The sequence below is a fragment of the Eupeodes corollae genome, chromosome 3, assembly GCF_945859685.1.
Source record: "Eupeodes corollae chromosome 3, idEupCoro1.1, whole genome shotgun sequence".
Taxonomy (NCBI): domain Eukaryota; kingdom Metazoa; phylum Arthropoda; class Insecta; order Diptera; family Syrphidae; genus Eupeodes; species Eupeodes corollae.
This window is the reverse complement of record NC_079149.1, coordinates 123,847,356-123,874,209: the sequence shown is the minus strand read 5'-3', so window position 1 is coordinate 123,874,209 and position 26,854 is coordinate 123,847,356. Positions and strand designations below refer to the sequence as shown.

The 26,854-nt window shown below is 36.5% G+C and overlaps 8 protein-coding genes across 8 annotated transcripts; 5 read left to right on the top strand and 3 right to left on the bottom strand.

Annotated features, from left to right (window-relative positions):
• Positions 1-867: 867 nt before the first annotated feature.
• On the top strand, positions 868-2,993 carry LOC129949533 (elongator complex protein 3). The gene is made up of 6 exons (XM_056061052.1): positions 868-1,026; positions 1,085-1,326; positions 1,382-2,029; positions 2,083-2,300; positions 2,358-2,718; positions 2,796-2,993. The coding sequence occupies exons 1-6, from the start codon at positions 1,005-1,007 to the stop codon at positions 2,958-2,960; spliced, it is 1,656 nt and encodes a 551-aa protein (XP_055917027.1). The 5' UTR covers positions 868-1,004; the 3' UTR covers positions 2,961-2,993.
• LOC129949534 (solute carrier family 17 member 9) lies at positions 2,985-11,978 on the bottom strand. Its single transcript, XM_056061053.1, has 5 exons — positions 11,665-11,978; positions 11,415-11,586; positions 11,129-11,344; positions 3,512-4,115; positions 2,985-3,447 (listed from the first exon to the last, which is right to left on the bottom strand). Exons 1-5 carry the CDS (start codon positions 11,730-11,732, stop codon positions 3,200-3,202), a joined length of 1,308 nt encoding a protein of 435 aa, XP_055917028.1. The 5' UTR covers positions 11,733-11,978; the 3' UTR covers positions 2,985-3,199.
• LOC129949532 (probable WRKY transcription factor protein 1) lies at positions 7,980-10,993 on the top strand. Its single transcript, XM_056061051.1, has 2 exons — positions 7,980-8,493; positions 8,553-10,993. The coding sequence occupies exons 1-2, from the start codon at positions 8,107-8,109 to the stop codon at positions 10,923-10,925; spliced, it is 2,760 nt and encodes a 919-aa protein (XP_055917026.1). The 5' UTR covers positions 7,980-8,106; the 3' UTR covers positions 10,926-10,993.
• A 2,735-nt stretch (positions 11,979-14,713) lies between the features above and the next one.
• LOC129951670 (probable pseudouridine-5'-phosphatase) lies at positions 14,714-16,410 on the top strand. The gene is made up of 5 exons (XM_056063919.1): positions 14,714-14,940; positions 15,075-15,196; positions 15,291-15,509; positions 15,556-15,774; positions 15,918-16,410. Exons 2-5 carry the CDS (start codon positions 15,124-15,126, stop codon positions 16,328-16,330), a joined length of 924 nt encoding a protein of 307 aa, XP_055919894.1. The 5' UTR covers positions 14,714-14,940; positions 15,075-15,123; the 3' UTR covers positions 16,331-16,410.
• Positions 16,387-16,971, bottom strand: LOC129951669 (NADH dehydrogenase [ubiquinone] 1 alpha subcomplex subunit 2). Its single transcript, XM_056063917.1, has 3 exons — positions 16,771-16,971; positions 16,592-16,698; positions 16,387-16,533 (listed from the first exon to the last, which is right to left on the bottom strand). The coding sequence occupies exons 1-3, from the start codon at positions 16,866-16,868 to the stop codon at positions 16,451-16,453; spliced, it is 288 nt and encodes a 95-aa protein (XP_055919892.1). The 5' UTR covers positions 16,869-16,971; the 3' UTR covers positions 16,387-16,450.
• A 1,243-nt stretch (positions 16,972-18,214) lies between these two features.
• On the top strand, positions 18,215-20,269 carry LOC129950057 (endoplasmic reticulum lectin 1). The gene is made up of 5 exons (XM_056061846.1): positions 18,215-18,481; positions 18,542-18,656; positions 18,715-18,837; positions 18,894-19,570; positions 19,632-20,269. Exons 1-5 carry the CDS (start codon positions 18,341-18,343, stop codon positions 20,184-20,186), a joined length of 1,611 nt encoding a protein of 536 aa, XP_055917821.1. The 5' UTR covers positions 18,215-18,340; the 3' UTR covers positions 20,187-20,269.
• On the bottom strand, positions 20,241-22,866 carry LOC129950056 (ribosome biogenesis protein SPATA5). Its single transcript, XM_056061845.1, has 3 exons — positions 22,390-22,866; positions 21,833-22,330; positions 20,241-21,770 (listed from the first exon to the last, which is right to left on the bottom strand). The coding sequence occupies exons 1-3, from the start codon at positions 22,787-22,789 to the stop codon at positions 20,293-20,295; spliced, it is 2,376 nt and encodes a 791-aa protein (XP_055917820.1). The 5' UTR covers positions 22,790-22,866; the 3' UTR covers positions 20,241-20,292.
• Positions 22,867-25,429: 2,563 nt separating this feature from the next.
• LOC129951751 (intraflagellar transport protein 43 homolog) lies at positions 25,430-26,640 on the top strand. Its single transcript, XM_056064073.1, has 5 exons — positions 25,430-25,634; positions 25,705-25,901; positions 25,956-25,982; positions 26,040-26,165; positions 26,221-26,640. Exons 1-5 carry the CDS (start codon positions 25,593-25,595, stop codon positions 26,480-26,482), a joined length of 654 nt encoding a protein of 217 aa, XP_055920048.1. The 5' UTR covers positions 25,430-25,592; the 3' UTR covers positions 26,483-26,640.
• The last annotated feature ends 214 nt before the right edge of the window (positions 26,641-26,854 follow it).

The window sequence follows — 26,854 nt, the reverse complement described above, 5'->3', positions numbered from 1 at the left end:
CGCCCTAATATTTTAAACATGTTCTATTGAGACCCCTACCTTACTGTAAAAAAAGTCAGAAGGAAATTCGTGCTGCGGTAATGGAAAGTCGCCCCCTAAATTTCTCAAGTACTTTCTAACACTCAATTGAAAATAAAAAAATAAATGCAGCCGTCAAAAAATAGATAAATGTCGCTTATAATGTTTGTATTGTTCTGAAACTCAACGGTTTGATATTACTTCATGGTTTACACTGTCATTTTTACAGCAAATTGGGATATGTTAATGTAAACTGTGTTTTTGTTGTCTCGAAAAAACTTTGCATTGTCATATTTTGTGAATGGTTCAATTTTTGTACATACCTTTTGCCTTCTTGCTTTGGCAACATCTTCCAATATATTTATATGTTCAAAATGCTATCTTTTTGACAGGAGTCACTGATATGTATATCAATCTTATTTATTAAGTCCTTAAAGGGTGAGCTAAGTCCTTAGCATTTATGCTCCTAACAAACTGTGTTTTTAACTAGCTTTGAGCTTCTTAATAATTTTCCAGTAAGAGATTTGACACAAAGTGCTTTCTAAGCAACTGCCAATTTTAAAGCTCTCATCTTTTCACATTCTAAAAGTAAAATCTATGATATTAGTTTGTGAAAACACTTTTGGGTGTTTGTGCTGTAACCGTAACAGTAGCACCACTCGTTTTTCAATGCTAATGGTATTCTTTTGTCTTTAAAACTGTAATGAACAGATGCAGATTCTTCTAAAGAAACAATCCTATATTTAATATGCTTTTAATTTTCTTACCTTCTTACTTAAAAAATATAAAAACTAATAAAAGGCTACCGTGAACTGCCTCAGTTAGTCGAAAACGACACAATAGACATCCCTGTATCCACAGCTGTTCCACAATATCTGTCAAAAAAATTGAAAACAAATAAAAAATACTTCTTTTTGCGTATTTTCCACGTGCAAGTTATTAGATTTATCTAAAAACAAAGATTAAAAACAATTATTTAACAAATTATGGTTCAAAAAAAGAAACTAGGTAAGTTGAAGCATCCAATCAAATAAATAATCCTTTTATTTAACCTATTTTCCATTAGGAGTCGGGCTTAGTCGTGAGGAGCGAACAGTCATCGTAATTGGTGAAATCATTCAAGAACTTCTTCAGGCTCATTCGGACAAGAAAGATGTGAACCTCAATCGTATGAAATCCCGTCTTTCCTCCAAATATGGATTGGAAAGTTCCCCTAGGTTGGTCGATATCATTGCTGCTGTACCCCAGGATGCTAAAAAGATCCTTCTACCCAAATTGAGAGCAAAGCCGATTCGAACTGCTAGTGGTGTAAGTTAACGATCCTCAGTCCTATATAAATAATTCTCATTTAATTTTCTTTAAGATTGCCGTTGTAGCTGTGATGTGCAAGCCCCATCGTTGTCCACACATTAATATGACAGGCAACATCTGCGTCTATTGTCCGGGTGGACCAGACAGTGATTTCGAGTATTCCACACAGAGTTACACAGGCTATGAACCAACATCGATGAGAGCCATCCGTGCCCGCTATGATCCATTCTTGCAAACCCGTCATCGCGTCGAACAACTCAAACAACTTGGACACTCGGTGGATAAAGTGGAATTCATCGTGATGGGTGGCACATTCATGTGTCTCCCAGAAGAGTATCGGGATTATTTTATTCGAAATCTTCATGATGCTCTATCGGGTCATGCCAGCGCAAGTGTAGCCGAAGCTGTAAAGTACTCGGAAAAATCACGCACTAAATGTATTGGCATAACCATTGAAACACGTCCCGATTACTGTCTGAAGAGACATCTCTCTGATATGTTGTCGTATGGTTGCACTCGTCTGGAAATTGGTGTCCAATCGGTGTATGAAGATGTCGCTCGTGATACGAATCGTGGACACACTGTGCGTGCGGTTTGTGAGAGTTTCCAACTTGGAAAAGATTCTGGTTATAAGATTGTGGCTCATATGATGCCCGATTTGCCTAATGTCGACTTCGAGAGGGATATTGAACAATTTATTGTAAGAACTTTAATTTTTTTACTTTTGTATGTTTTGAAGGCTTCGTTTCTTAGGAATTCTTTGAGAACCCAGCTTTTCGCGCTGACGGATTAAAGATCTATCCAACTCTGGTTATCCGTGGCACCGGACTTTATGAACTCTGGAAGACTGGACGCTACAAGAGCTACCCTCCTTCAATGCTGGTAGATTTGGTAGCCAAAATTCTCGCTCTAGTTCCACCATGGACAAGAGTCTACAGAGTTCAGCGAGATATCCCGATGCCGCTGGTCAGGTAAAAACCAAGCAGTCTATGTTTTTCTTTTGTGTTTGCTATTCAAGTTTTCTCTAGTTCCGGTGTTGAACATGGCAATCTTCGTGAACTGGCTTTGGCTCGTATGAAGGATCTTGGCACCGATTGCCGTGATGTGCGCACTCGAGAAGTTGGAATTCAAGAAATCCACAATAAAGTTCGTCCCTATGAAGTCGAATTAATCCGCAGAGACTACGTTGCCAACGGTGGATGGGAGACTTTCTTGTCCTATGAAGACCCCGAACAGGATATTCTGGTGGGATTGCTGCGTTTGCGTAAATGTTCTGCAGAATCTTTTAGACCAGAACTCAAGGAAAAATCATCGATTGTACGTGAACTTCATGTTTATGGTTCTGTTGTTCCAGTAAACGCAAGAGATCCAACCAAGTTCCAACACCAGGTAGAGTTAAAACAAGTTCCACTATTCCAAAAGAGACAAATAATGATTTCTATGCTTTTTGTTTTGCCTGTCTTTAGGGATTTGGTATGCTGTTAATGGAAGAAGCTGAAAGAATAGCTTTGGAAGAACATGGAAGCACAAAACTTGCTGTCATCTCTGGAGTAGGGACAAGGAACTACTATCGTAAGCTGGGCTACGAACTCGATGGACCTTACATGTCAAAGAAGCTTGTTGCAATTTAAAACAATAAAATAAAACAACAAGAATCGTGTAAATCATGTCTAATCTTATTACAAAGGGGATAAATAAAATAACAACAAAAATACTAGTGAAAACAAAAAGTTACAAATCTTTGCCTCTAAAGATACAATTTGTCGGTCTGACTGAATGTCTGTTGTTTGGTTGGTTGGTTTCAGTTTTGTTTCTTTCGATTTTTATTAATTTGTTTTTCTCTATTGGAATGATGTGTTTCTTTTTAGTCTCACACAATAGGATCAGCCGAACCAAAAATCACAAAAATAACCCAACCAATTAAATTGATTATGGCAGCTGCACTAAATACCGCTGGCCAACTTTGTGTCAACTCGAGAATGTGTCCAGCCAAATAGACACCCAAGAATCCTGGTATCGCTCCAACTGTATTCATCAAACCAAAAACACTGCCAGAGTGTGATGGAGCTAAGTCCTGTGGGTTAACTGTCACTGCATTATTGTGAAATCCTGTACCACCTAAATTAAAAAATAGAAACATTTACAAAATTCCGTCTATTTTTTCAAACCCATAACAACTCACCTATAATAACAGTCATACAAATGAGAGCGGTGTGAAAATCATTCGTCCGACTCATAATAAAAAGCGCAATATTTTGTGATGCAAAGCAGAGGCTTTGGATTATTTTCCTCACATTCGACGTGCTCCATTCCCTTGCAGCCAGATGTGTGGTGAGATATTTGGCGAAGAACGTACACGGAGGCAAGGCGAGCCAAGGAATCATATTCACAACCCAACCCTTTGCCAATGGGAATGTATCATGGAAATATGTTGGCAGCCATGATAGGAGCACAAAAAAACAATTCATTTCACAAGCGTGTGTAAGGACACACGCCCAAAATGATAAACGGCCAAAATATCTTAACCACGGTACGGAATCTGATGATTTCGAACACAAGCGACTGGGCACTGAGACATTAATGATGCGATTCCTATCTCCTGCCATTGTGTAGTAGCGCAGAAATAACGCCCAGGATATTCCCAAAAATCCTATCACTCGAAATACGGACGACCAACCAAAGTAATCGAGAACGAAGGAGCCGAGGATACCGGTTAGTAGGGTACCCATGGCTGAGCCGGATGTAAGCAAACCAAAGAAACTGGTGCGCTCCATTGAGCAAAGGTTCTAGAAAAAAAGGAGAAAAAAGTGATGATCAAAATTTTGTTAAATATCAACTTTATGGGCATGAGTCGGAAATAATCCATTTCTAAAAATGAATTAAATATTAACTTTCTCAGAACCACCAGAAGGATTTTGATGAATTATGTGTTATGGGAGACCTCAATGCTAAGGTTGGTAGTAACAACAACGGGCTAAGGCATGTGATGGGTATTCACGGAGTCGGCAATTGCAATGATAATGGTGAGAGGTTCATTGACTTCTGCAATGCCAATAGCCTTGTGATATGTTTAAGCAAAAACTTTGTCATAAAATTAGCTGGGTGTCGACGGACAGGCAAGAGTCTGCCAATTAAATTGACCACTTCGGGATTAGTCAACGCTTTAGAAGCAAGCAGGGACTTTCCCGTGACCACCACTTAACCCTAAGATTACGTCCAACGGAAAAACACGAGTCCCCGAATTCAACATCGCCAGACTAAAGAATCCCACGACCCGTCACACGAAATGAGAACAATGAGCAGCACAGTACATGACGACATCGAACACCATTGGAATGCTGTGAAAAATGTTTTCATTTCAGGTGCTGACAGAATAGTCGGTCTTGCCTTTCAGAAGAATCTTGGGCAAGGATCAACGAACGCAAACAGTTAAGGGCTCGAATAACTGCTGCACAAGAGGAAGAAAGAAACGACCTGGAGTCCTCGTATCGCATCAAAAAGAGATATTTTCACCGCAGTGTGCCCCGCGACAAACGTAACTACATCAACGCATTGGCGCAAGAAGCAGAACATGCTGCAAACAGATGCGACAGTAGGACCGTTTACTGAATAACCAAAGAGCTGACCGGTGCACACGGCTCAAAGCAACACCTGGTAAGAGAAGTACACGGTACTGTGATAAGTTCGTTGGATGAGCAAGGAAAGAACACTTCCTCGGTTTAAAACCGAGTGTTTGCAAACAACGTGCAGCCGATACCTTCTGAAGCACCTTAAGAAACAAACCCCCGAATCCGCAACGCACCTCCCAGTAAAGATGATATCGTTGCTGCAATTAAAGCACTTAAAAACAGCAATGCGGTAGGACTTGATGGAATTCCCGAAGAGCTTTTACAAGCAGCGCCAATGTCATCAAGCGAACTGCTTCATCCGCTCATAAAAGAACCCTCGACCACCGAAAGCTCCCAAAAAAAGGAGATCTTACAAAGTGCGAAAACTGGTGAGGAATTTGCGTTCTACCTACCGTTTCCAAAAAGTCATACTGAAACGCATCAGAGAACACTTTGAGACCACACGCGATGCCGAAAAAGCAGGATTCCGCACTGGATCCTCCTGTATTGATCACATTAACAGCCTGCGGATCATTATTGAACAGCGCGCTGAATATCGATCGACACTTCACTTGCTGTTTATCGCCTTCGAGAAGGCCTTTGATAGCGTTAACAAATTTCTGTTTAGCTTTGAGAAGAGAGGAGGAGAGGCATTCCAGAAAAACTAATAAGTTTAGGGCTGAAAATTAATTCCGGCAAAACAAAAATGATCAGCCCCGGAACTCGACCATTCTCTCAAATAAATATTTTCTCCCAACCGGTGGAAAAAGTGGAGAGCTTTCAATGTCTTGGAAGCATCGTTTCGATCGAAGACGGAACCGAACAAGACGTTATCTGCCGCATCGGCAAAGCAAAAGCGGCTTTCGGTATGCTGTCAAAAACTTGGAGAAATAACTATATTAGCTTAAGAACAAAGCTACGACTGTTTCGGACAAATGTCGAATCTGTGCTTCGTTATGTGTGCAGCACTTGGAAGGTTACTTCAGCCATAACAAGAAAGTTACAAACCTCCGTAAATAGATGTCTTCGTAACATCCTAAGGATTTTCTGACCAAACCGTATTTTAAATGAGGTCCTTCATAGAAGGACAGGTCAGGAACCTATAGAATCTATAATACGAAGACGGAAGTGGCAATGGATTGGACATAAAATGAAGCAGTAGAGACAGCAACGTTGAAGATTTCTAAAGGGTTTGAATTTGATGGTTTGCCTAGTACTAGTTCCACGTTGATCAATGCTACACAAAAAAATCAGTTAAAAGGAAGTACAACAAATCATATTTGAATTTTGGATTTGCTAAGACAAGTGACAACAAACCCCAATGCGTAATTTGCGGTAAAGTGGTGCCGAACAGTGTTATGTTTCCATATTGCGAAAGCAAACCGACTGATTTCTTCAAAAGAAAGTATGCTGAACTTACTAAATCTCAAACCATTATTACTTATCACTCAAAGACAGTGAACGAAAATCCGTTGATGGCGTCCTACTTGGTAAATTTCCGAATAGCGCAAACTGGTGAAGCTCATACCATTGCTGAAAACTTAATAAAGCCATGTGTTAAAGACATTGTTAAATTTTTGTTGGGTGAAAAGTCCAAAAAATTAGTTGACACCGTTCCCCTGCCAAATAACACAATATCAAGGCGAATCGAAGATTTAGCGGTGAATTTGAAAGCTACTTTACTTTAACGCGTTATGCGTTATGCAACAAAGAAGTCTTTATCAGAATTCTGGTGTATGTTGAAAGACGAGTTCAGTTTACTGTCAGAGGAAGCTAAAATAATTCTTCAGCCGTTTGAAACAACATACATATGTACATGTGCGTATCAGGGTTCTCTGCATGTGTCGGAAACAAAACAAAATGTAGATCCTATTTCGATATACGGTTGCAGTTGTCCAAATTCAACCGGATATTTCAGCAAAAATAAGCAGGCACATTAAAAAGGAATTCCATATGCTTAATATAATTACGTAATTCCTTATTAACATTGTTCTTGTTTTAAACGATAAACGAAATTTAAAAAAAAAAAAGTTATTTAATTTGTTACATATAACTTCGAAAATGGCATATGCTCATCGAAGTGCTCCCCGTGAAATTTCTATCGCAAAAAGTGACAAAAAAAGATTGGGAACGGCTGCTCTAGTGAAATAGCCATTTGCAGTGCTTCCCTCAAACAGATCAACCAACGCTTCTGAGAACGCTAATCTCTTTACTCTTGAGTCTAACTTTGGCCGTACTGTGACGAGATTCGTTTTTTTAACGGTACTATGCGAATGTGAAATGCCTTACTAGAATCTATTTTTTCCTTTCATTGCAATTTTGAAGAGTTTAAAACCTCTCTTTTAACCCTAATTTCTTTTTACTATGATCACACTGCGTCTCTGGCATTTAAAACCCTTTGAGTTCATTCTAATTCTTAAGAAAAAGCAAAAGCTAATAGACCGCAAAGTTTCAGTACTATGAGTCTTCGACTCAATTTCGTAGGATATTGACAGCAATCTGGTGACAGCTAAACAGGGACCAAGGTGGAGAAGCCAGTTGATTCATCCACCAAAGACTATAGCACTACTAGTAAAATATGAGTAGACAGTAACAAAATGCCTATAAAAGAGTAACACATCATTAACAGCTTTCAAAATAAGAATGGCCCTAAATGATTGCTTTGAGGAACCTCTGATTTCACAGAATCATTTTGGGGAATTTCCAACAAGAAAAATGGTCGTACAGCAAATTAAAAAACTAAACTGTAGCTCCGTAGTACCCACGGCGTGAGGTCTTAGTTTCAATCCCTGCCTGTGCCATCTAAAGTTTTTTATCACGGGTACTGCGAGGAATGGACAAAGTCTCCAAGAGTAATTCTTGTCATCAAAAGTACCTTCTCAAATTAGACCCTTGGCTTAAAATAGTAGATCCCCCCTCCAACCGAACGACATCTTGTCGACTCGAAATCGGTATGAGTGAAAAGAGACTATGACGATGTGTCTCTAATTTACTTAACAATCTCCAATACTTTGCTACAAAAAAGAAACATCAGTTTATTTGAAATTTCTGACAAAAACTTATAGCAGGTGGATAATTTTTACATTTTCGAACTTTTATAACGAAAATTTACTATTTACTTTTTCTTTTTAAACAATTTTTAATTTTGATTGGTTTTAATTTTCTTGAAATGACTAAAATGTATTGTTCAAATTGTAATGTAGCTTATTCTATTTCGGGAGTAAGCGAATCGCAAGAAATCATGTGTGAAAATGGGCATTTTTTATGTCCCAAGTGTTATGCATCCTCAAAAACTAAATGCATAAAGTGTGGAGGTAGATTATTTGATTGTATTGAAAACATACCTCTAACCCAACATTACACCAATTGGACACTCGAAATGATTTGTGATTGGTTGAAAACGAATGAAAAACCAACATCAAACTCAAGAGATGATAAATTTGATGGGGAATTTGGTGTTTTGAGGGATGGTGAATCAATGAATATGCTTTTTTCCAGGTCAAAAAGTTTCGACGCCGAAAGCGAAGATAACAATAATAACAGTTTGAGTATTTTGGTAGGTTATATTTTGTTTGATAAAAATAATTCTTTTAATAACGTTTCTATTTTCTAAAGAGTTCCAAAGAGAACCAGGACGACTTTCTTGAGAAAATAGATTCTTTCCCAAAGTATGTTGAACATTCCCAACCAAGGGAAAATAATTCAAATCTTATGAAAAAAGTCTCTCGTCAGAATCCCGTCGATCAAATGAGGGATCAATTTCGGGGACAGCCTAACGATTTTTTTGAACAAAACGATTCATTCTCAAAGTATGCTGAAAATGCCCATTCAATGGAAAATAATTCAAATCTTGTGAAAAACGATACCCGCCAGAAACTTGTCGACCAAATGAAAGATAAAATTCGGGGACAGTCTAACGATTTTTTTGAACAAAACGATTCATTCTCAAAGTATGCTGAAAATGCCCATTCAATGGAAAATAATTCAAATCTTGTGAAAAACGATACTCGCCAGAAACTTGTCGACCAAATTAGAGATCAAATTCGGGGACAATCTAACGATTTTTTTGAACAAAACGATTCATTCTCAAAGTATGCTGAAAATGCCCATTCAATGGAAAATAATTCAAATCTTGTGAAAAACGATACTCGCCAGAAACTTGTCGACCAAATTAGAGATCAAATTCGGGGACAGTCTAACGATTTTTTTGAACAAAACGATTCATTCTCAAAGTATGTTGAAAATTCCCATTCAATGGAAAATAATTCAAATCTTGTGAAAAACGATACTCGCCAGAAACTTGTCGACCAAATTAGAGATCAAATTCGGGGACAGTCTAACGATTTTTTTGAACAAAACGATTCACTCTCAAACTATGTTGAAAATTCCCATTCAATGGAAAATCATTCACATCTTATGAAAAACGATACTCGCCAAAAACTTGTAGACCAAATGAGAGATAAAATTCGGGGACAGTCTAACGATCTTTTTGAACAAAACGATTCATTCTCAAAGTATGTTGAAAATTCCCATTCAATGGAAAATAATTCAAGTCTTGTGAAAAACGATACTCGCCAGAAGCTTGCCGACCAAATGAGAGATGAACTTCGGATGAATTCTGACGAATTTTTCGAACAAATAGGTTCATTTGCAAATTCCCAGTCATTGAAAAATAACTCAAATCTTGGTACAAAAGATACTCGTCAGAATCTTCTCGATCAAATGAAGGATGAAATTAGTGAAAAAGTTAAAGAACAAATTTATAATTTATATAAGAATGATCCAAGAACTTTGATCAAACCAGTTGAGGAGTACATGCGTGCGAAAGAATCTAAGACAATTGGAGTTTCAACAGAATCAGAACCGAATATTGCACCAAGATCACAGCCTTCCAAAGAGCGCATAGTCGAAGTGATTGATTTAAAACCACAAAGATGTATTCCAACCTTACCAGCGCCGCCGTCGCAAGAGTATTTGGTAATGAATGTTGATGCAAAACACAAAATAAATCCCAAACCATCATCGTCCGGATTGGAAGAACAACATCAAGAAGCTTCCGAAACGCTACCAAATTCTGGGCTGGATATGATCTTGTCAGACAAGACAGCAGATAAATTCTCTACAATGCCTCAGAATGCACTCGATCAAAAAACCTTATCAATTTGCAATGCAGAAGAAAGTCAATTTTCTGAAGAATACGGATCACAATTTCAGAACAACAAGAAATCGAATGACTTCCTCCTCATTTCAAATTCCAGTCGTGCCTCCTATAGCCCACCCAGTTGCCTTCAAATTTCATCGACGACCCAACCTAAACCCCAATTTCAACTTATAGCAAATGCGACAAAGCCTCTTACACAAATTGTCGATGCCATATCACTCTTTATCCCACGCAGCCCAGTCATATGCCCCATAAGCTCATGTCAACAGGCTTGTTTTGTATCGGATATTACGCGTCACGTCGCTGTCTATCACACAAATGTACCCATGGAACGAATAGTCCCAAGACAATGTAAAAACTTCTTCCTCGACCCCAAACTCATACATTTGGGATCGAGTCGTTGTCAAATGCTTCTGTTGGTCAATGATAAGATAAAAAATCTCGGTCATGAGAAGAGATTCAAAGATTTTATACCAATTTTGGTGATGTCAACAAAAGTCAGTACTTTGGAGTTGTGTTGCAGAAAATCTGAAACTGAAAATGCAGTGATGAAAAATCCGGATGGCAATGGGTTAGTGATGATTTGGCTGACGGGTTTAATGCCACCTCAGCTACCGATTTACTTTAGTATGACAGTTTGGGCTAGAACGGGTAATTCGCCATCGTGTCACATCGTTCACTCTGGACAATTGTATTCGATTCGAAATTCACAAAATGCAAGAGATATTCAAGAGAGTGGACAAAGGTTATTGCTTTCTCGAACTCAAATTGATCTACTGACAAGCAACGGAAGAAATATGTTGGAACTACAAATTGCAATAAATTGATAACAATCACCAATAAATTTTGAAACTAAATTAAAGTCAAAAACAATGTTTACGTTTTCATCTTTGAATCGCAATAATTTCTTCTAATTGAAAGATGTTGTAGGTGAGTATACAAATATTTATAGACTCAAGTGTTTTTATTTTGTATATTCAGCTGGAGTTGCTGATAAATTGGTAGTTATATTATGAAGGTGTATACTTACTTGACTAGTTAAACTTATCATGCTAGGGAAATGGACCCCTTGAAAGGCTCCATTGATTATTCGTATTGTTACAATAAATGGAATGGAATAAGATTTGAAGCTTGGCGCAGCATAAATAATACTTGGCATAAATGCTGTTATCAATGACCATCCCAAAGCAGCAAATAATATCACACGTTGCCCGCCAAACTTATCACTAAAATATCCTCCAACAACCTACAACACAGGAAGGAGAAAAGATTAAATAAGAGATTAAGCTTGGGAGGAGACAACGACGACAACTTACTTGTGTTAATGTATAGCCCCAAAAAAATGAACTTAGCACAGTTCCAGAATCGGTTTTGCTCCATTTTTGTTCGGCAGCAACCGAAGGCACTAGAAGTGGCATTGTTGTTCTCGTCGAATAAAGCATACAGGTGCCTGTAAGCAGTGTAAAAAACCAGACACGTTTCTCATGTCTTAAATTTAAATTTAAGTCAATATTTCTTTATTGATAAATTTGGATTTTAGAGAAGCTTTTGATCATAATACGTTACCTTGTCCAAACGCTCTGATTGTCGACAAGATCGCCTCGGAGAAGAGAATATTTAAGTTTTTCGTCCATGTTTTTGGGTTTGTTTCAAGTGGTTTGTTGTTTTGTTTTAGGTTTGTTTAAACTCACAGAAACATTATTTATATGATTTTCGATAGTGTGCAGGGAATTATTTATTTAATTCATTGTTTAATTTAAAAAATTAAATAAGTTTTTGTAGATTTGTTAAGTTGGTTTATTTAGAGTTTGTAAGATCGACGAAAATGCCACCGTGCTAAATTGTTGTTTTATTGCTGGCTGTTTGGGGTTGCAGTCACGGTGACGTTTTAATATTTGATATGCACTCCAGCTGACTGTCATTTTTAAGGGGAATGTTGTTTGTGAAGAGAAGTGAAGCCAAGTTGCTTCTTTGAAGTTCAATTGTTTTTTGTTTCTTTTTAGTACGTTTTTTATTAAATCAGAAATTGTAGAAAAATAGTTTTAGTTTTAGTTAAAGATTCCATTCAACAGCTCATTGATTAATTTTTACAAGCCCTTTAAATTGTTGTTCAAATTGAACTCTTTCGATGTGACCCATTTTGACGTCTCAACTTTTTGTCTAGTGTCAAATTTTATTCTATAAATATTTTAAATTTCTGACTCACTGCGTTTTATATTTTTTTATCATCAGTTTCTGAACATTTAAAAGCGGGTGCAAAACAATAGTGGTTCTATTTTGATGAACCATGATTTTCTTTACATCGTTTTATGGGCTATATTCAAAGGTAAGTTGAAAATTGAGAATTGACACCAAAAAGAAGTGAACAACCTAAGATCCATAATTGTGGTTTAAGAAGATTCCGTTGATGTTTAAATTACAGATTCACCCCACTGTGAACAAATTGCTCATAAGTAATGGAATGGCAGTACGTTTTCGGAGTTGGTATTTTTGACAGCTGTCACTTGATTTATGTTTTGTTTGGTTTGTTATTTTATAGTAAATTACCACTTGTTTAAAATCTTTAGTTATGGTTCAAAGTTCATGCATGCTATAAAACATTTTTTAGATAGATCAGTTGGTGTTTATTTTTAATTTATTAATTAAAATAGGATCAAAAACAAGGTTACAGTTTCAGAACTAAATTATATTCATTTAATTTTTCATGATAAATTCCTGAAAAAGTTCAATGCGTTGCATAACGTATATAATAGCTTAAATTTTAATTGTCAAATTTTCCAAAACGACAGTTTTAAAAGTGACAATTGCTGAAATAGGCGATTGTTCAAAAGAGAACATCTTAATTACTCAGCATTTTAGATTCTCTATAAAATTCGTGATAAACATGAATTTTTCTACTCTGCAGAACAAATATTCGCATACAAAATTTCGATAATTCTCTTCTGTCGAAATAATTTTATCTAGTTTATGAGCTTTTTCACACACAACAACAGACATTACACGCAGACAGAAATCCTAAGTGACTTCAGCATTTTTGAGATGTTGTGTCACCAAATGTTTAAGTTGAAAAAAGAACACGGATCCATTATCCCTACAGATTTCATAAATGAATTGCGTATTGTGTAACTAGAATAACCAAACAATAGCAAGTGTTTTAAATTGTTTCCTATAAATACTTAATCAATAACGAAAATGAAACAAATATAGGTACTATATAAGAATAACCAAGTTTTTGACTACAAACACAATTTTGGATAACAATTGTTGAAAAAATGCGTCCAACGTAATGACTTCAAAAATGTTTTCCAAATGTCAAAAAAATATCACAACGACTAGACCCACTTTGTATTTGGGGCGACTTTCCATTACGAATTTAATTCTGATTTTTTTACAGTTAGGTAGAAGTCTCAATAAAAAATGCTTTAAATATAAAGGCGTGGAACACCTTTAAGTCATAAAAAAAAATATTTTCTTTTTCGGGTCTAGCCCAACTTTTTTTGTACTTCATTTTTTAAACCTAAAGCAAGTTTTTTTTTGCATTGATAACACTTCGTACTAACAGCTAGGTATGTAAGTGCAACCTCCCTGCTTGGGATCACTATAGGATTTGAGGTGGGTGTGAGTTTGGTTATATGCAAAGTACTTTTTGCATTTGAGCACTAAAATCAAAGAAATCCCCAACAAAAAAGCAAGTATGAAAGCACTGAACAAAAAACATTTAAGGAATGTCAAAATCAACAATTTTTGAGTGTTTTGTATGTAAAAAAGTGAACTTTAAAAATTAATTTAAATCAGAAATAAATGTGGGGCGACTTTCCATTGCCACAGCACGAATTTCCTTATGATTTTTTTACAGTTAGGTAGGGGTCTCAATAGAACATGTTTTAAATATTAGGGCGAGGAAACAACTTTAAGTCATAAAAATAAATATTTTCTTTTTCGGACTTAACCCTACTTTTTTTGTATTGCATTTTTTGAGCCTAAAACAAGTTTTTTTTTTAAATTGATAGCACGGCGTACTAACAGCTAGGTATGTAACCCCCCTGCTTGGGGTCACTATAGGATTTGGGGTGGGTGCGAGTTTGGGTATATGCAAAGTACTTTTCCATTTCAGCACTAAAATAAAAGAAATTACCAAGAAAAAAAAACAAGTATGGCAACACTGAACAAAAAACAGGGAAGAAATGTCAAAATCAACCATTTTTGAGTGTTTTGTATGAAAAAAGTGAACTTTAAAAATTAATTAAAAATTGAAATAAATGTTTCCTCGCTCTAAAATTGCTATAGTTATTATTTATTTGCACATATCTATCGAATAAAAAAAACCGCAAGTCAAAATTCGTGCTGCGGTAATGGAAAGTTGAGCCATAAATGTTTCCTTGCTCTTAAATTTATTTCAAGCCTCAAATAAAAATTAACTGTTATTCTTTTTGAAATTAAAAAATTCAATATAAAAAGAAAACATTAGAACAGATGAATCTCGCTTTCACATGAAAAACAAATTTTAATCTTCCTATTATTAATATTCTTAACCATTGTGAATAGTTTTGAATTTGAAGTTTTTTTATGTCACTCCTGTTCCCGGTACTGTTCTCAGAAGCCCTCAAACTGTTTTGTATTTTGTGAGTGTTCAAAAGCTCCATCGTTATGCAAAAATAAAAACAACAAACGAAAACTCTTTTCCGTAACAAAACAAGACTTTCCGTGCCGTCCCGTCCGAGAGAAGAGCATTTCAATCACACTTCTCCATTTGGTTCCTTTCCTTCTTGTGATTGAAATTTATCGCGCTTGACACTGGGTTCGAATAACCTTGACCGAGTTCCAATCCGAGGCTGCGTCGAGGTGAAAATTTTCATTTCAGTTTTGTGTTTGTTATCTTGTCGTTGTCATTGTCGTTATCGTCTTTTCCTTTTCTATTTGCATTTCTGCAAATTCGAACAAACAAATTGTAACTAAACTAACAAATTCTTTTCCAGATAATCTCTCATTAGTTACATAACACTTTGCTTTTCCCTACAAACAATCATGTCGAGGAAATTACCTTCCGGGTTCAAACAAGTCACCCACTGTATCTTCGACATGGATGGCCTGTTGCTAGGTAATGTTTCCCCCAGAATAAATTATTTCATTCATTTTATTACTTGACACATTTGTCCCACTTGAAAAAAAAAACATATACACCCTCATCATAGACACCGAACGTCTGTACTCGGAAGCTATACAGAAAATCCTTGACAAGTACGGAAAAACGTATACATTTGAGGTGAAACTAACGCTCATGGGATTGCAGAATCAGCAGGTATCGGAGAAGATTGTGGCCGCCTACGACCTGCCAATGACATGGCAGGAGTATTCCAAGCTACAGCGTGACGTTTCCACAGACGCCATGCGAGAAGCACAACTCATGCCAGGTACATGCTCTGTGATTAATTGTGGGCTTCTCTTCTTGCTTTTCAGACACGGAACACATTTATGAGGAAATAACGGAACGCATCGCGGCGGCTTTTAACATAAAGTATCCTCTCGATGTGCGCATGAAAGTGAAGGGACGAACTGAGCACGACTCAGCTGTCGTCGCTGTGCGGGAGCTTAAACTTCCCATTGGGGTTCCGGAATACTTAAAGAAGTACGAACAGATGTCGCGGGCCATGCTGGGCGGTGCACCACTACTGAAAGGTAGATCTAGCCGAGAATCAATGCCTTTAGTTCATTCGCGCGATTGCGTTGCGTGTAGCAAAGCAAAAGAAGAGAAACCCCACAATACCCCCAACGCCCTGCGGTTTCTAAGTTCACTAAATCGGGTATGTTTCTAATTGCAGGAGCTGAGCGATTGATAAGACATCTGCACGAGACCAAGGTGCCTTTTGCCTTGGCCACCAGTTCGGGTGAAGAGATGGTTGACCTCAAGACCACCCACCACAAGGAACTATTCAAGCTCTTTCATCACAAAGTCTGTGGCTCCACTGACCCAGATGTGAAAAATGGCAAACCGGCTCCTGATATATTTCTGACTGCCGCTGCCAGGTTTCCCGATAAACCAGCTCCCGAAAACTGTTTGGTCTTCGAGGATGCTCCCAATGGGGTGCAGGCAGCCGTCTCGGCTGGCATGCAAAGTGTGATGGTTCCGGACGAGCGAGTGCCGCAAGAGCTGCGCACGAAAGCCACCCAGGTATTGAAGTCGCTCGAGGACTTCAAACCCGAGGAATTCGGATTGCCTCCGTTTAAATGTTAAAATAAGTATATAGCTAGTGAAATTGTGTGCTTTTAGTTAAATACACAGAGAAAGTCTATATTTTCTGAAATTAATTTCAATATTTGTTTTTATTTTCTTCGTTCTTCATCTTAAATTTCACTACTTTCCGACGGCTTCGACTTGCTTGAAGATGTCCTGAGCTGATTGATTTGTCAATGGTACAGATGTTTCCTTGCCCAAAGCTAGACGAAGTGAATTTAAATTAAATTGTTTTATTTTTGGAATCAATTGAAGTCTTACCATATCGTGCCCATAAACGAGGTTGGACTCCTTCACATTCACGAATCAAAATCGGTAGCTCGGGGTTATCTTTTTTAAGGTTGGGATAAAACTTCTGAACGAATTCCCTAGATTCCGATGCAAGAAGGAAAAAGTTTTATTATGTAACTTATGACTTGGAAGTTTGTTTATTTGGTTACCTAGCACCCTTGGATGTCTCTCCAGTCTGGCAGAGATGGATCCGGAGTTCCTTAAGAGTGGGAGCTAATTTGGAAAGGCGAACTGCAGATATCCTCATTTTGCCTTGAATTATTTTTATAATTTATTTCCAAGACACGGAAAGTTGATTTGATGAGCGAAATGAATGACAGTTTGACGACAGCCGAGAGTAGACTTTTTGACGTTTTCTTTGTATGACGTTTCTCAAAAGATTTCGATTCACAATAGGAAATTTATGTTTCGGTCAGTTCAAAAATAAATTATAATGAGTGCTTTACAGGATCACTTCTGGAAACAAAGTTGTCAGCGAATTGATTTTCCAAAAGTTGATGGATAAGCGCACTTTTTTGTTGGATCCAAATGTCATGTATGTTTCTGTGATAACTTTTTGGAAACAATGGCTGTAGCGATAGCTACTTATTGAAACTGCAGCTCTTTCCTTATTTAAAAAAAAGCAAATACAAATGAAGCCACAGGATAGTTCTTTAATGGCTTGAAGATTTGTTTCACACCATACACAACCATTTTGCATGTTAACGAAACCATTTTACCGTCACTAAACGCAATTTTCCAAGTAACGTTTTCCATGAATTTTGTGAATAGATTTGTTTTTCCAAAATAAATGTACACAACTTGGAACCGTGGTTCTGCTGTTACTCGATTCATGATTAATTATCAAATCTTACTGCACAGAAATGTTGAAATTGTTTAACATTCTCAACTTTCAAATTATAAATATAAACCATCCAACCTTTTAATAAAAAAATAAATTAAATGGGCCTATTGATTTGAAATTCTCAACCATTCCTATGTGAGATTCGTTTCAACGATGGAGGAGACCTATAGTTCTTATGCCAAAGACAAACGGAGATTTTGAGAGACCATTTTTGATGACAACAATAACTCTTAGAGGATTTGTCAATACCTCACAAGTGGCAGTACCAGTGTCAAATGTCAAAATCTTAGGTGACACAACCCAAAACCTCTAGAGTGGCAGTCTTACGCACTAACCATCACTCTACTTTTAATAATTATATCAGATTTTTCAATTTGAACCAAAATCATTCCAGTCAAGGCGTTCCCATTCCTTTCTATAGTTTTTGAATTTTGATATTTATATGTTACAAGGAAATTTGTTGTAAAAAAAACTGCGTACAAAATTAATCTAAATAAATAAGTTTCTTTGAAGGAGACAATTGTTCACAATTTTATTTTGCTCCCACTCTTTTTTTTAGTTTAAATGTTCCAATATGTTTTTAACCATAAAATAAAAAACAGTTTAAATGATGAAACATCAACATGAAATGGCTCCAAAGTAATTTTGGAAAACGATATGAAAAAATGTATCCAAACAGATCCAGCCTCTTGGACATTCCTGTATATTGAAGTTTGTCAGGTGTCAACTGTCATTGAATTTAAAACGTCATCGAATGCTCGTATAAGAAAAACAAAAATCTTATCCTCTACCGTGGCGGTCCAATCATTTTAGTCCAGATAATAAAACTTAAAAAAGCCCTAAAAACCTTATAAAATCGTTTTTGCACGTCTAGAATGATTCTGCAAAACATTCTAATTGCTATCTGTGCTATCAGCCTCCAACTAGCTTGTGCTCATGAAGCTAAGGACTTCGATGACTCGATTCTTTACAAAATTGAATTCGAACTACCTCCAGATCTGAATGATGAAGACTTCGTTGAGTATTTGTTTCTTCTCTTCTAATGTAAATTTGACTAACTTTTTGTGTTCCTAAAGAATTCGAAATACCAACTTTCAAAATTTCACACCCACGACAATGAGGAGTACTCGTGCGCCATTCCAATTGCTGAGGAAAGTCGTGAGGAAAAGAATTTAGATTACACTGGATTGTGTAAGTTGACTTATCCGTCTTTTGGTCCAATAATTCATTAACTTATTTTATATTAAAGCTCCTCTGCAACTTATTCAGCCCATGTTCTCATCTATAAGTTGTTCCTATCGCATTGAAGCTTATTGGTCTTATGAAATCTGTCACGGTTTCCACATCAAACAATATCACGAAGAAAGAGAAGGTAACTAGCTTGTAAAAGTCTCTTAAGAGGTTTTAAATAATGTTTTGAAATTCCAGGCAAAAGCGTCAAATTCCAGGAATACTACCTCGGCCGTTGGAGTGATGATAAACAAGAAAAACTAACCCAAAAGCTCGCCCAAGATCGCAAAGATGGAATTCAATTCAAGACCACACGAATCGACAACGTTCACTATCCCTATTTAGAACTTGACATGGGCAATGGAACCCTCTGTGATCTCAACAACGAGCCACGAACAACAAAGATTCGTTACGTCTGCTATCCACATGGCAAAAATGCCATCTATTCCTTCAAAGAGACCTCAAGTTGTAACTACGAAGCGATCATCTTAACTTCCTCTCTCTGCCTGCATCCCGCCTTCTTACCTGAAGAATCTAAAGAAATCCCAATTAAATGCTTCAACTCTCCCGAAGTTGCTAGGAAGCCATTGAGCTTGTTGAAGCAGAACTTGGAGGACTTTCAAATGACCGATCTCAGCAAAATCGATGTTTTCGGAAACAATCGACAATTCTCGGTGGATGGCTTGAATGTTGCCGATTTACAGAAGGTTCTTGCGGGAATGGCCTCAAAACCATTCGTTATTTCAGAAGACATCACTGTCTCCCCATCTGCAGCTTTTGGAGATGAAATCGATTTGCCCAAGAGAAAAGTCGACTTTGCTCGAGAAGAATACGAAGCTCTGTATGATTTTCTCTTTGGAAATTGTTTAATTGGGGTAAGCTCCTAGTTTGTTTCGATTTGGATCGCTCATTAAGTGAATCTTCATTTTCTTTCAGGGCACCGGATGGTGGAAGTATGAATTCTGCTTTGGTCGTCATGTTCGCCAGTTCCACAAAGACAAGAAATCCGAGACAGAAGTTATGTTGGGCTACTTCAAGGAGGACTTACACCGGGATTGGTTGAAATCCCACCCTGCCAAACGGTTGCGTCGAAATCCCAATGATGCCGACACAACCCTCTGGAATCACTATGGAGCCGGTAGTCGATGTGACAAGACTGGCAACCTTCGTGAGACCGATGTCAAGTTGATGTGTGTTGCATCGTCATCGACTTCCTCGGTCTCCATGTATTTGCTTGAGCCAAAAACATGTCAGTATATTTTGGTTGTGGAGTCTCCAATGGTGTGTCCATTGATTAATATGGTCGACGAGGATGGTTTGATCTCAAAACCTGGTTTTACAAAGTATATTTACGCTTTGATAGCCAAATCCAAAGAAACCACAGAGGGCTTTGAGAAGAAATCAGAAGAGGAAGGTGAAGCAGGCAGTGTATCGCTTCTGACAGACGATGCAGCCGCCGACGAAGGACCTACTGCTGTTTTCGGTGTTTAGATAAAAAGATTATTTAAGATATTCCCCGAATCCTGTAAATTTCTGGGAGCTATTTAAATAAATTTCTTATTTTATTTATAAAACTTTTATTTCTGTAAAAAAAGATCTAACTTTGTTTCAAGTAATCGTCGTACAACTTCAACAGCTCCGGACTAGTTCTTGGTTGGACAGTTTTTAGGGTGTATTCGAACTCTTTCCAACTTATGAACTGAGCATCAAAATCGTCTTCGAGTGACTTTAAGGCAGCTTCATGACAAACAGCTTGAATTTCTGCCCCCGAATAACCCTCAGTTCGTTTGACAAGTTCATCCAAATCAACATCATCGGCTAGAGGCATTTTTCTGAGCTTGATCTTAAGTATTTCTCGTCGGGATTTGGCATCCGGCAAACCAACATAAACAATCCTATCTATACGTCCAGGTCTCAATAAAGCCTTATCGATCATGTCAGGCCTATTTGTGGCAGCGACGATTGTGACATCTTTTAAAATATTCACACCATCCAATTCGGTGAGAAGCTGTGTTAAGACGCGTTCCTTCACCGATGTTCCACCACCTTCGGAGCTCCGTTCTCCTCCGATGGCATCGATTTCGTCGAAGAAAATTATCGATGGGGCAACCTGACGGGCCTTGCGAAACACCTCACGCACAGCTCGTTCTGATTCTCCCACCCACATGGAGAATAGTTCGGGACCTTTGATGGAGAGGAAGTTCACCTTGCTCTCGGTGGCCAATGCCTTTGCGATCAAAGTCTTTGAACAACCCGGAGGGCCAAACATAAGAATACCCCGAGGAGGTTTGATGCCCAGACGCGTGAATTTCTCTGGATAGAGTAGAGGCCATTCAATGGCTTGTTTAAGTTTATGTTTGAGTTCATCCTGTCCGCCGATGTCTTCCCATTTGACGTTGGGGTTCTCAATGAGAACTTCTCGCATGGCACTTGGTTTTACATGACTTAGGGCATCATTTATGTCGTCCAATTGCATTCTAGTGCGTCCATTCTTCACAGCAGCCAGCGAGGCAGTGTAGATTAGGTTCGAAAGATCCGAACCAACAAAACCATGACACACATTTGCTACTTCAACAACGAAATCGTCCTTCAGATCATGGTCTATATTGGCGAGGTGACATTGAAGTATTTCCAAGCGAGCCTGTGGAGAGGGAGCTGGAACTTCCACCTCACAATCCAAACGGCCACATCGTCGTACTCCAACGTTTAGATTTTCAATGTTTGTGGTGGTGGCGAGAACAAAGAGACGTGTCGCGTCCTGTCGAACATTAAAACTATCAAGAATCGAGAGGAAAGCCACAGAAACTCTTTTAACAGTTTCATTGACTTCTTGTTTGGGACAAAGGTTTTCAATGTCCTCGACTATGATCAGAGTTGGTTGAGGATAGTTACGAAATCCTACCTCAATCTGTTGGGTTAGATTCTTTTCGGTTTCTCCCAGGAATTTGCTAAACAATTCACTGGTATTTATTCGGATAACATGAGCTGTAGACAAGTTGGATATAGCTTGGCAAATCATACTCTTACCACATCCTGAAGGGCCATACAAAAGAAGTCCTCGAGATACTTTTACACCTGCAAAGAGAAAAGTCTTTATTTAGACAAGGTTGTGTTTGGAAGGTCAGAGCGTACCTAACCATTTGGTAATTTAGTTAGTCCCAGAGCAATACGCATTGTTTCTTCGACTTTAAGCATCTGTTCTCGTAATCCACCAATGTCTTCAATTTTAACACCTTGAGGGGTTGGGGTATCATCAATTGAAGCTGAAATTGCTTCTTTTGATTCTATTTCAACTGCTGTTGAGTTGACAACCGTGAAGAATTTGTCTTTCAGGCTAAGTCTTTCAAGTTCAGACTCTAAGGTTATGTCTGTGTCGGTAATGGAAGAGTTCTGTGAACTTACAACAAACTCTAGACGCTTGTTGTAAAAATTAAGGACAACCTTGCTGCCGCTGGTTAATATCAAATCTTTTATTTGCTTCTTGAGCATGAGCTTGACATCGGGTAAGGACAGATTATGAAGTTCTTCATCATTTTTTGATTTAAGGGTTACTTGTTTAGCTGGTTTTGCGTTGTAGGACAGTTTTTCAAGGCTAATCGGGGTGTTTATGTAGCTTTGCCAATATGTTTCGTAATCTGTTTGAAATGCAGAAGTTGAAATCTAGAAACTTGGAAAAAAATACAACTGAACTTACCTTCTATACTGAAAAATACGGTGGAAAGAAATTTCTCCGAAACTGGCCAAACATAACGCACTATCGGTGCAAGGTCTTCATTCGACCTTGATCGAATAACTACCGGCTGTCCTATCCTGAATTCACATAACTTCATGGCACTTTCACTGATAAAAACCAAATTATTTACATATTTCGGTGAGGTTTCATTTAATTCATCGATGGCAAAAGATCTTTTAGTGAAATTCATGGTAACGAGGCGATGGTCTTGAATGTAATCATAAGCTAAGCAGCCGGCTGTATCTTGAGTGGAGCAATTTTGTTCATGATTGTCGCGGTCCTTCGAAATAATTGTTCTTTGACACTTATCGCATGAGAACCATGATATTTGAGTTTTCTTATTTGATGATTTTGGAGGCATTTTTTACTTTCGATTTATTAACAAATGTTCCAATTCAATTATTTGTCCAATGTTTTTTGAGGTTGGTTGTTGATTTCGTTAAGCAAGTGTGTTTTTGTTTACATTTTAAATGTCAAATTTTAGTTTAGTAAAAGTGCTACCAGACCTTATTTCTATTAGTAACAATTTCACTTTCTACACAGAGGCGGCTTCTTGAACTAAAATTATACTAATTGTATTAACTATTATTGCCTTAAGAACTTATCAAATGTAATAGTTAAGTAAAGTCGTATTTATAAATGGTTGATAAAAGTTGTGTAGACTTATGATATTTCAAAACGCTTAAAAGTTATGCATGAATTTAAAATAGATGTAATATTGAATATACTAAACGAAATGCATTAAGGCGTTACTTATAGCCTACTTTTACATTTTTGGTATTTAATCTGACACAAAGGCATTGTTCCTATAATACATCAAAAATGTGTGTCTGAAGATTTTTCTTATTAGAAATAAGCAAGGAAATTCTTTACATTAGATGTTGTCGTTTTTTTTTTCATTGGAAAAGAACTTTTGTCCTCTTTTTATCTTACTTTCTGGCATTTACTTGTTGTTTTTTTCCTTGAAAGATAATTGTTGACCTTTTTTCTCTAACTTTCCGGCATTTACTTTTCGCTTTAGGCAAAAAGACAAAGTTGTTAAAAAGCCAGAAATTTAAATGCTTGCAATTTTTCTTTTCATTTAAATAAATTTACAAACCAAGCTGTAAATTTCGTGTTACTTCATCTATTGGGACGGTAGGAATGGCTTTGAGTTTTAATTTAAGTGCTCCTCAAGAACACCTGAAAACCGTTTAAGGAGTAAGTAAATTCTAACCTAAAACAAATTCTGTAAATTTTCAACTTTCAGAAATATAATCGAAATTCTTTGATAGCTATAAATAAATTCCATCTTAATCGAAAACTTTAACGAATCCCTAAAAATGCTGTTAACAATTAGCTTTCGTAGTTGAAAATCTCATACAATTTTGAATTACGAACGGATTTCGAGATTCGTAATATTGTCTGATTATGATTGTTTCGGTATATGCCTTATTTTTATCATATTATTTGCATTTGAAAATGATTTTAAAAATCGCATAACTGATTTTAAATAAGATTCAGAACAGTTTAAGAAATTTAAATGACACTTAAATGTACGTCTGCAAATAAATAATGCCAGAAAACCATTTCTGTGACTTTTTTGTCTTCCTCAAGGTTTCAAATTAAAACAACCTGTCATATAAAATGTTGATGGCCATCCACGATATGCAGCATGACATTTCCCTCTTCTCTTAACTATTTAGTAAGCTTTGGAGATCCACCTTCGGTTTCACTTTATATTCGCTTTTTGAATAAGAAGTTTGTATGATGGTTCGTACCACCAATCGTCGAAAACCTTTAAAGAAAAATTATTAAGTTGAAATTAATTATTGAATATTTAACTTAATTTTTAATCCCTCTACTCTACAATTATGGACACCGCCAGTACTCTTAAATAGTCGTATTGCAATGGGCAGGTTCAGACGACATAAGGGAGTTGAAGGTTAGGCATGTTTCTAGTATCTGATTGGCCAAATTGACAAAATACAAATCGTGGTGGACTTGTAGCTTACCTGAGGAGTGTTTTGAAGACAGTAATTTTGTTGGTCCTTTTTGTACTATGAACTTAAAGTAGAGATTTGCGAAGTAAAGTTCTGAATTTAAAAGAAAGACTAACTAGAAGGTTTCCTCCATTAAGGAGTAGTAAATTTATTTACAGGCCACTGCGTTTCATTGTCGTCTTCCTGAAGTGCTATAGTTTTAAATGGTTTAAATAAATTAGGAGGCGTATTCCATGGTAAGGTAATTAGATTTTTAAAAATTTGCTTTTATTTTCTAAAAAAAAACGTCAGAAACGGTAACATTGCGTTTTCGAATAATCGGAGTTTTTTGAATTTTAAATGATAACATAAAATATTATCACCGCGCGTGTATGTTTTTAATTTTTATTATTGAAGGTATTGCAAAATTCTACTGCTTCATGCTATATTCTACTGCTCAAAAGCTAACTCAAATAATTTCAAAAATTTTCCCCAACAAATTATTTCTTTTAGCTTCTAGGATGACCTACGACCTGAAAAGTGTTATATAACCTACGTTAGCTCTAATGCGGCGCTAATCAAATCAAATGTTTAATGTTGAAGGATTTTACTCTATAATGAAATTTACTTATTGCTATATTCCTAACTTCGGATCTTTTTTGATCTATTTCAATTCCTTTATTCTCAAAAGAGTTTCTAAACCAATTTTAAAATTTAATTATGCATTGAATCAGAATCTTTGTTAGTTAAATTAAGCTATACAATAAGCTGTATATTCGACATTTTCCTTACACAAAATTTGACTTACTAAAAAAGTTTTAACGAATTTCAAAATAAATATGAAGTTTACATAACGTATTTGTTTCTAGCTTATTTTTATTACTCGCTAATAGATTTCTAAATCAACCCCCTCTGCAAAATTTTTTGAGGCGTTTATGACAACCAACTTTTTTAAAACGAATACTTAAATGATCCTAATACTAAAAAATAACCTGCAGCAGCAACACTTTTTAGCACCTGCATTCTGCACGTACTGATGCAGCAAGGTGCAAAATTGCAACCTGTTGTTATGGTTACCTTTTATGGAAACAAAAATAAACAAACAAAAAGAAAAATTAAATGATATACAAAATCATATCTTTAAAATAGAAAAAGTTGTACGATAAGAACCTAAAGACCTTCAATTCAAAAAATTATCATCAAATGATGGATTGGGCAGAAGAATTAAAACTTTCAATAAGAAAGGTACTTATTTCTTAATTACTTTATTAAGTTAAAAGATTTTCAAAAATAAACTATGAGTATTATTTAATAGACAACAGCTCGAAAGGGACGTCGTTCGAGTCAACAGAAACAACAATCAGGTTCTTCAACAACTACTCCAGAAAAGGATATATCACTTGACCTGAGCATCGATATCAATCAAGACACAACAACTGATTCCTCCGATTCGAAATTACCACCAAGACGAATATCAGGAGGATGGGCTGATAGTGGATTGAAATCATCAAAGTTAGACCTAAGTTACAATCATGATTCTTACTAATAAAAATAATCATTTTTCAGGAACCGGAACAAAAATTTACTGGAAGAGTAAAAAGAAAATTGTATGTTAGTTTTTGTTTTGTTTGTAATAAATTTAAATTTCAGTGAAAGATTTCGTCATTCCCAAAAATCATCGGATAGCTCACCCCCGGAAGATGATATTCCCATCATACCGGATTTGGATGATGTTAAAGATGAGATAATTATGAACGAAATTGTTGAACCACCTTCGTAAGAAGCAAACATTTCAAACTTATTTTTATCTTCAACTGAATTCTATTTTCAGAGTTGTTGTTGATCGTGTTGTAACTTTAAAAGAACTCAACTCCGATTTACTGTCTCAGAATGCCTTTTCCGCTATTGAAGACGTTGACTTAACCATCCTAACAAGATGTCTCCAAACTCAAGATAGCTTAGATGAAGAAGATGAAGTATGGGAATGGGATAAGCTCTTCACCGATGTTACAGCTGAGATACATTCTGATAAGACAACAATCGATGCTAAAATTGAAATAGCTGCCGATGAAATAACTCACACCTTCGCTTAACTTACAAAACAAAGTTTGTTTGATAAAAAACAAAGAAAAGATTGTTCGTCTTTATTTAGTTTACCTACAAGTAAATATACATTTATATTTAATTTTTATATATCTAAGTATAATTCATGTATAAAATTAAGTAATTAAAAAAATTGCTTAAAAATAAATCTTTTATTTTGTATGATTTTCAAAACAATAAAATTAAATTATTGGTAAAATAAATCCCCAGTCTACTTAATAAATTGTAAACAAAAAATAATAAATCTTTCTTAATAAAAATAAATGTTACACAAAAAATCAGTCAAAATCCACATGGATGTGTTTTTATGTGGTATGTGAGTAAATTTTTAAGCTTATTTAAATATACTATTCGATTGAAGT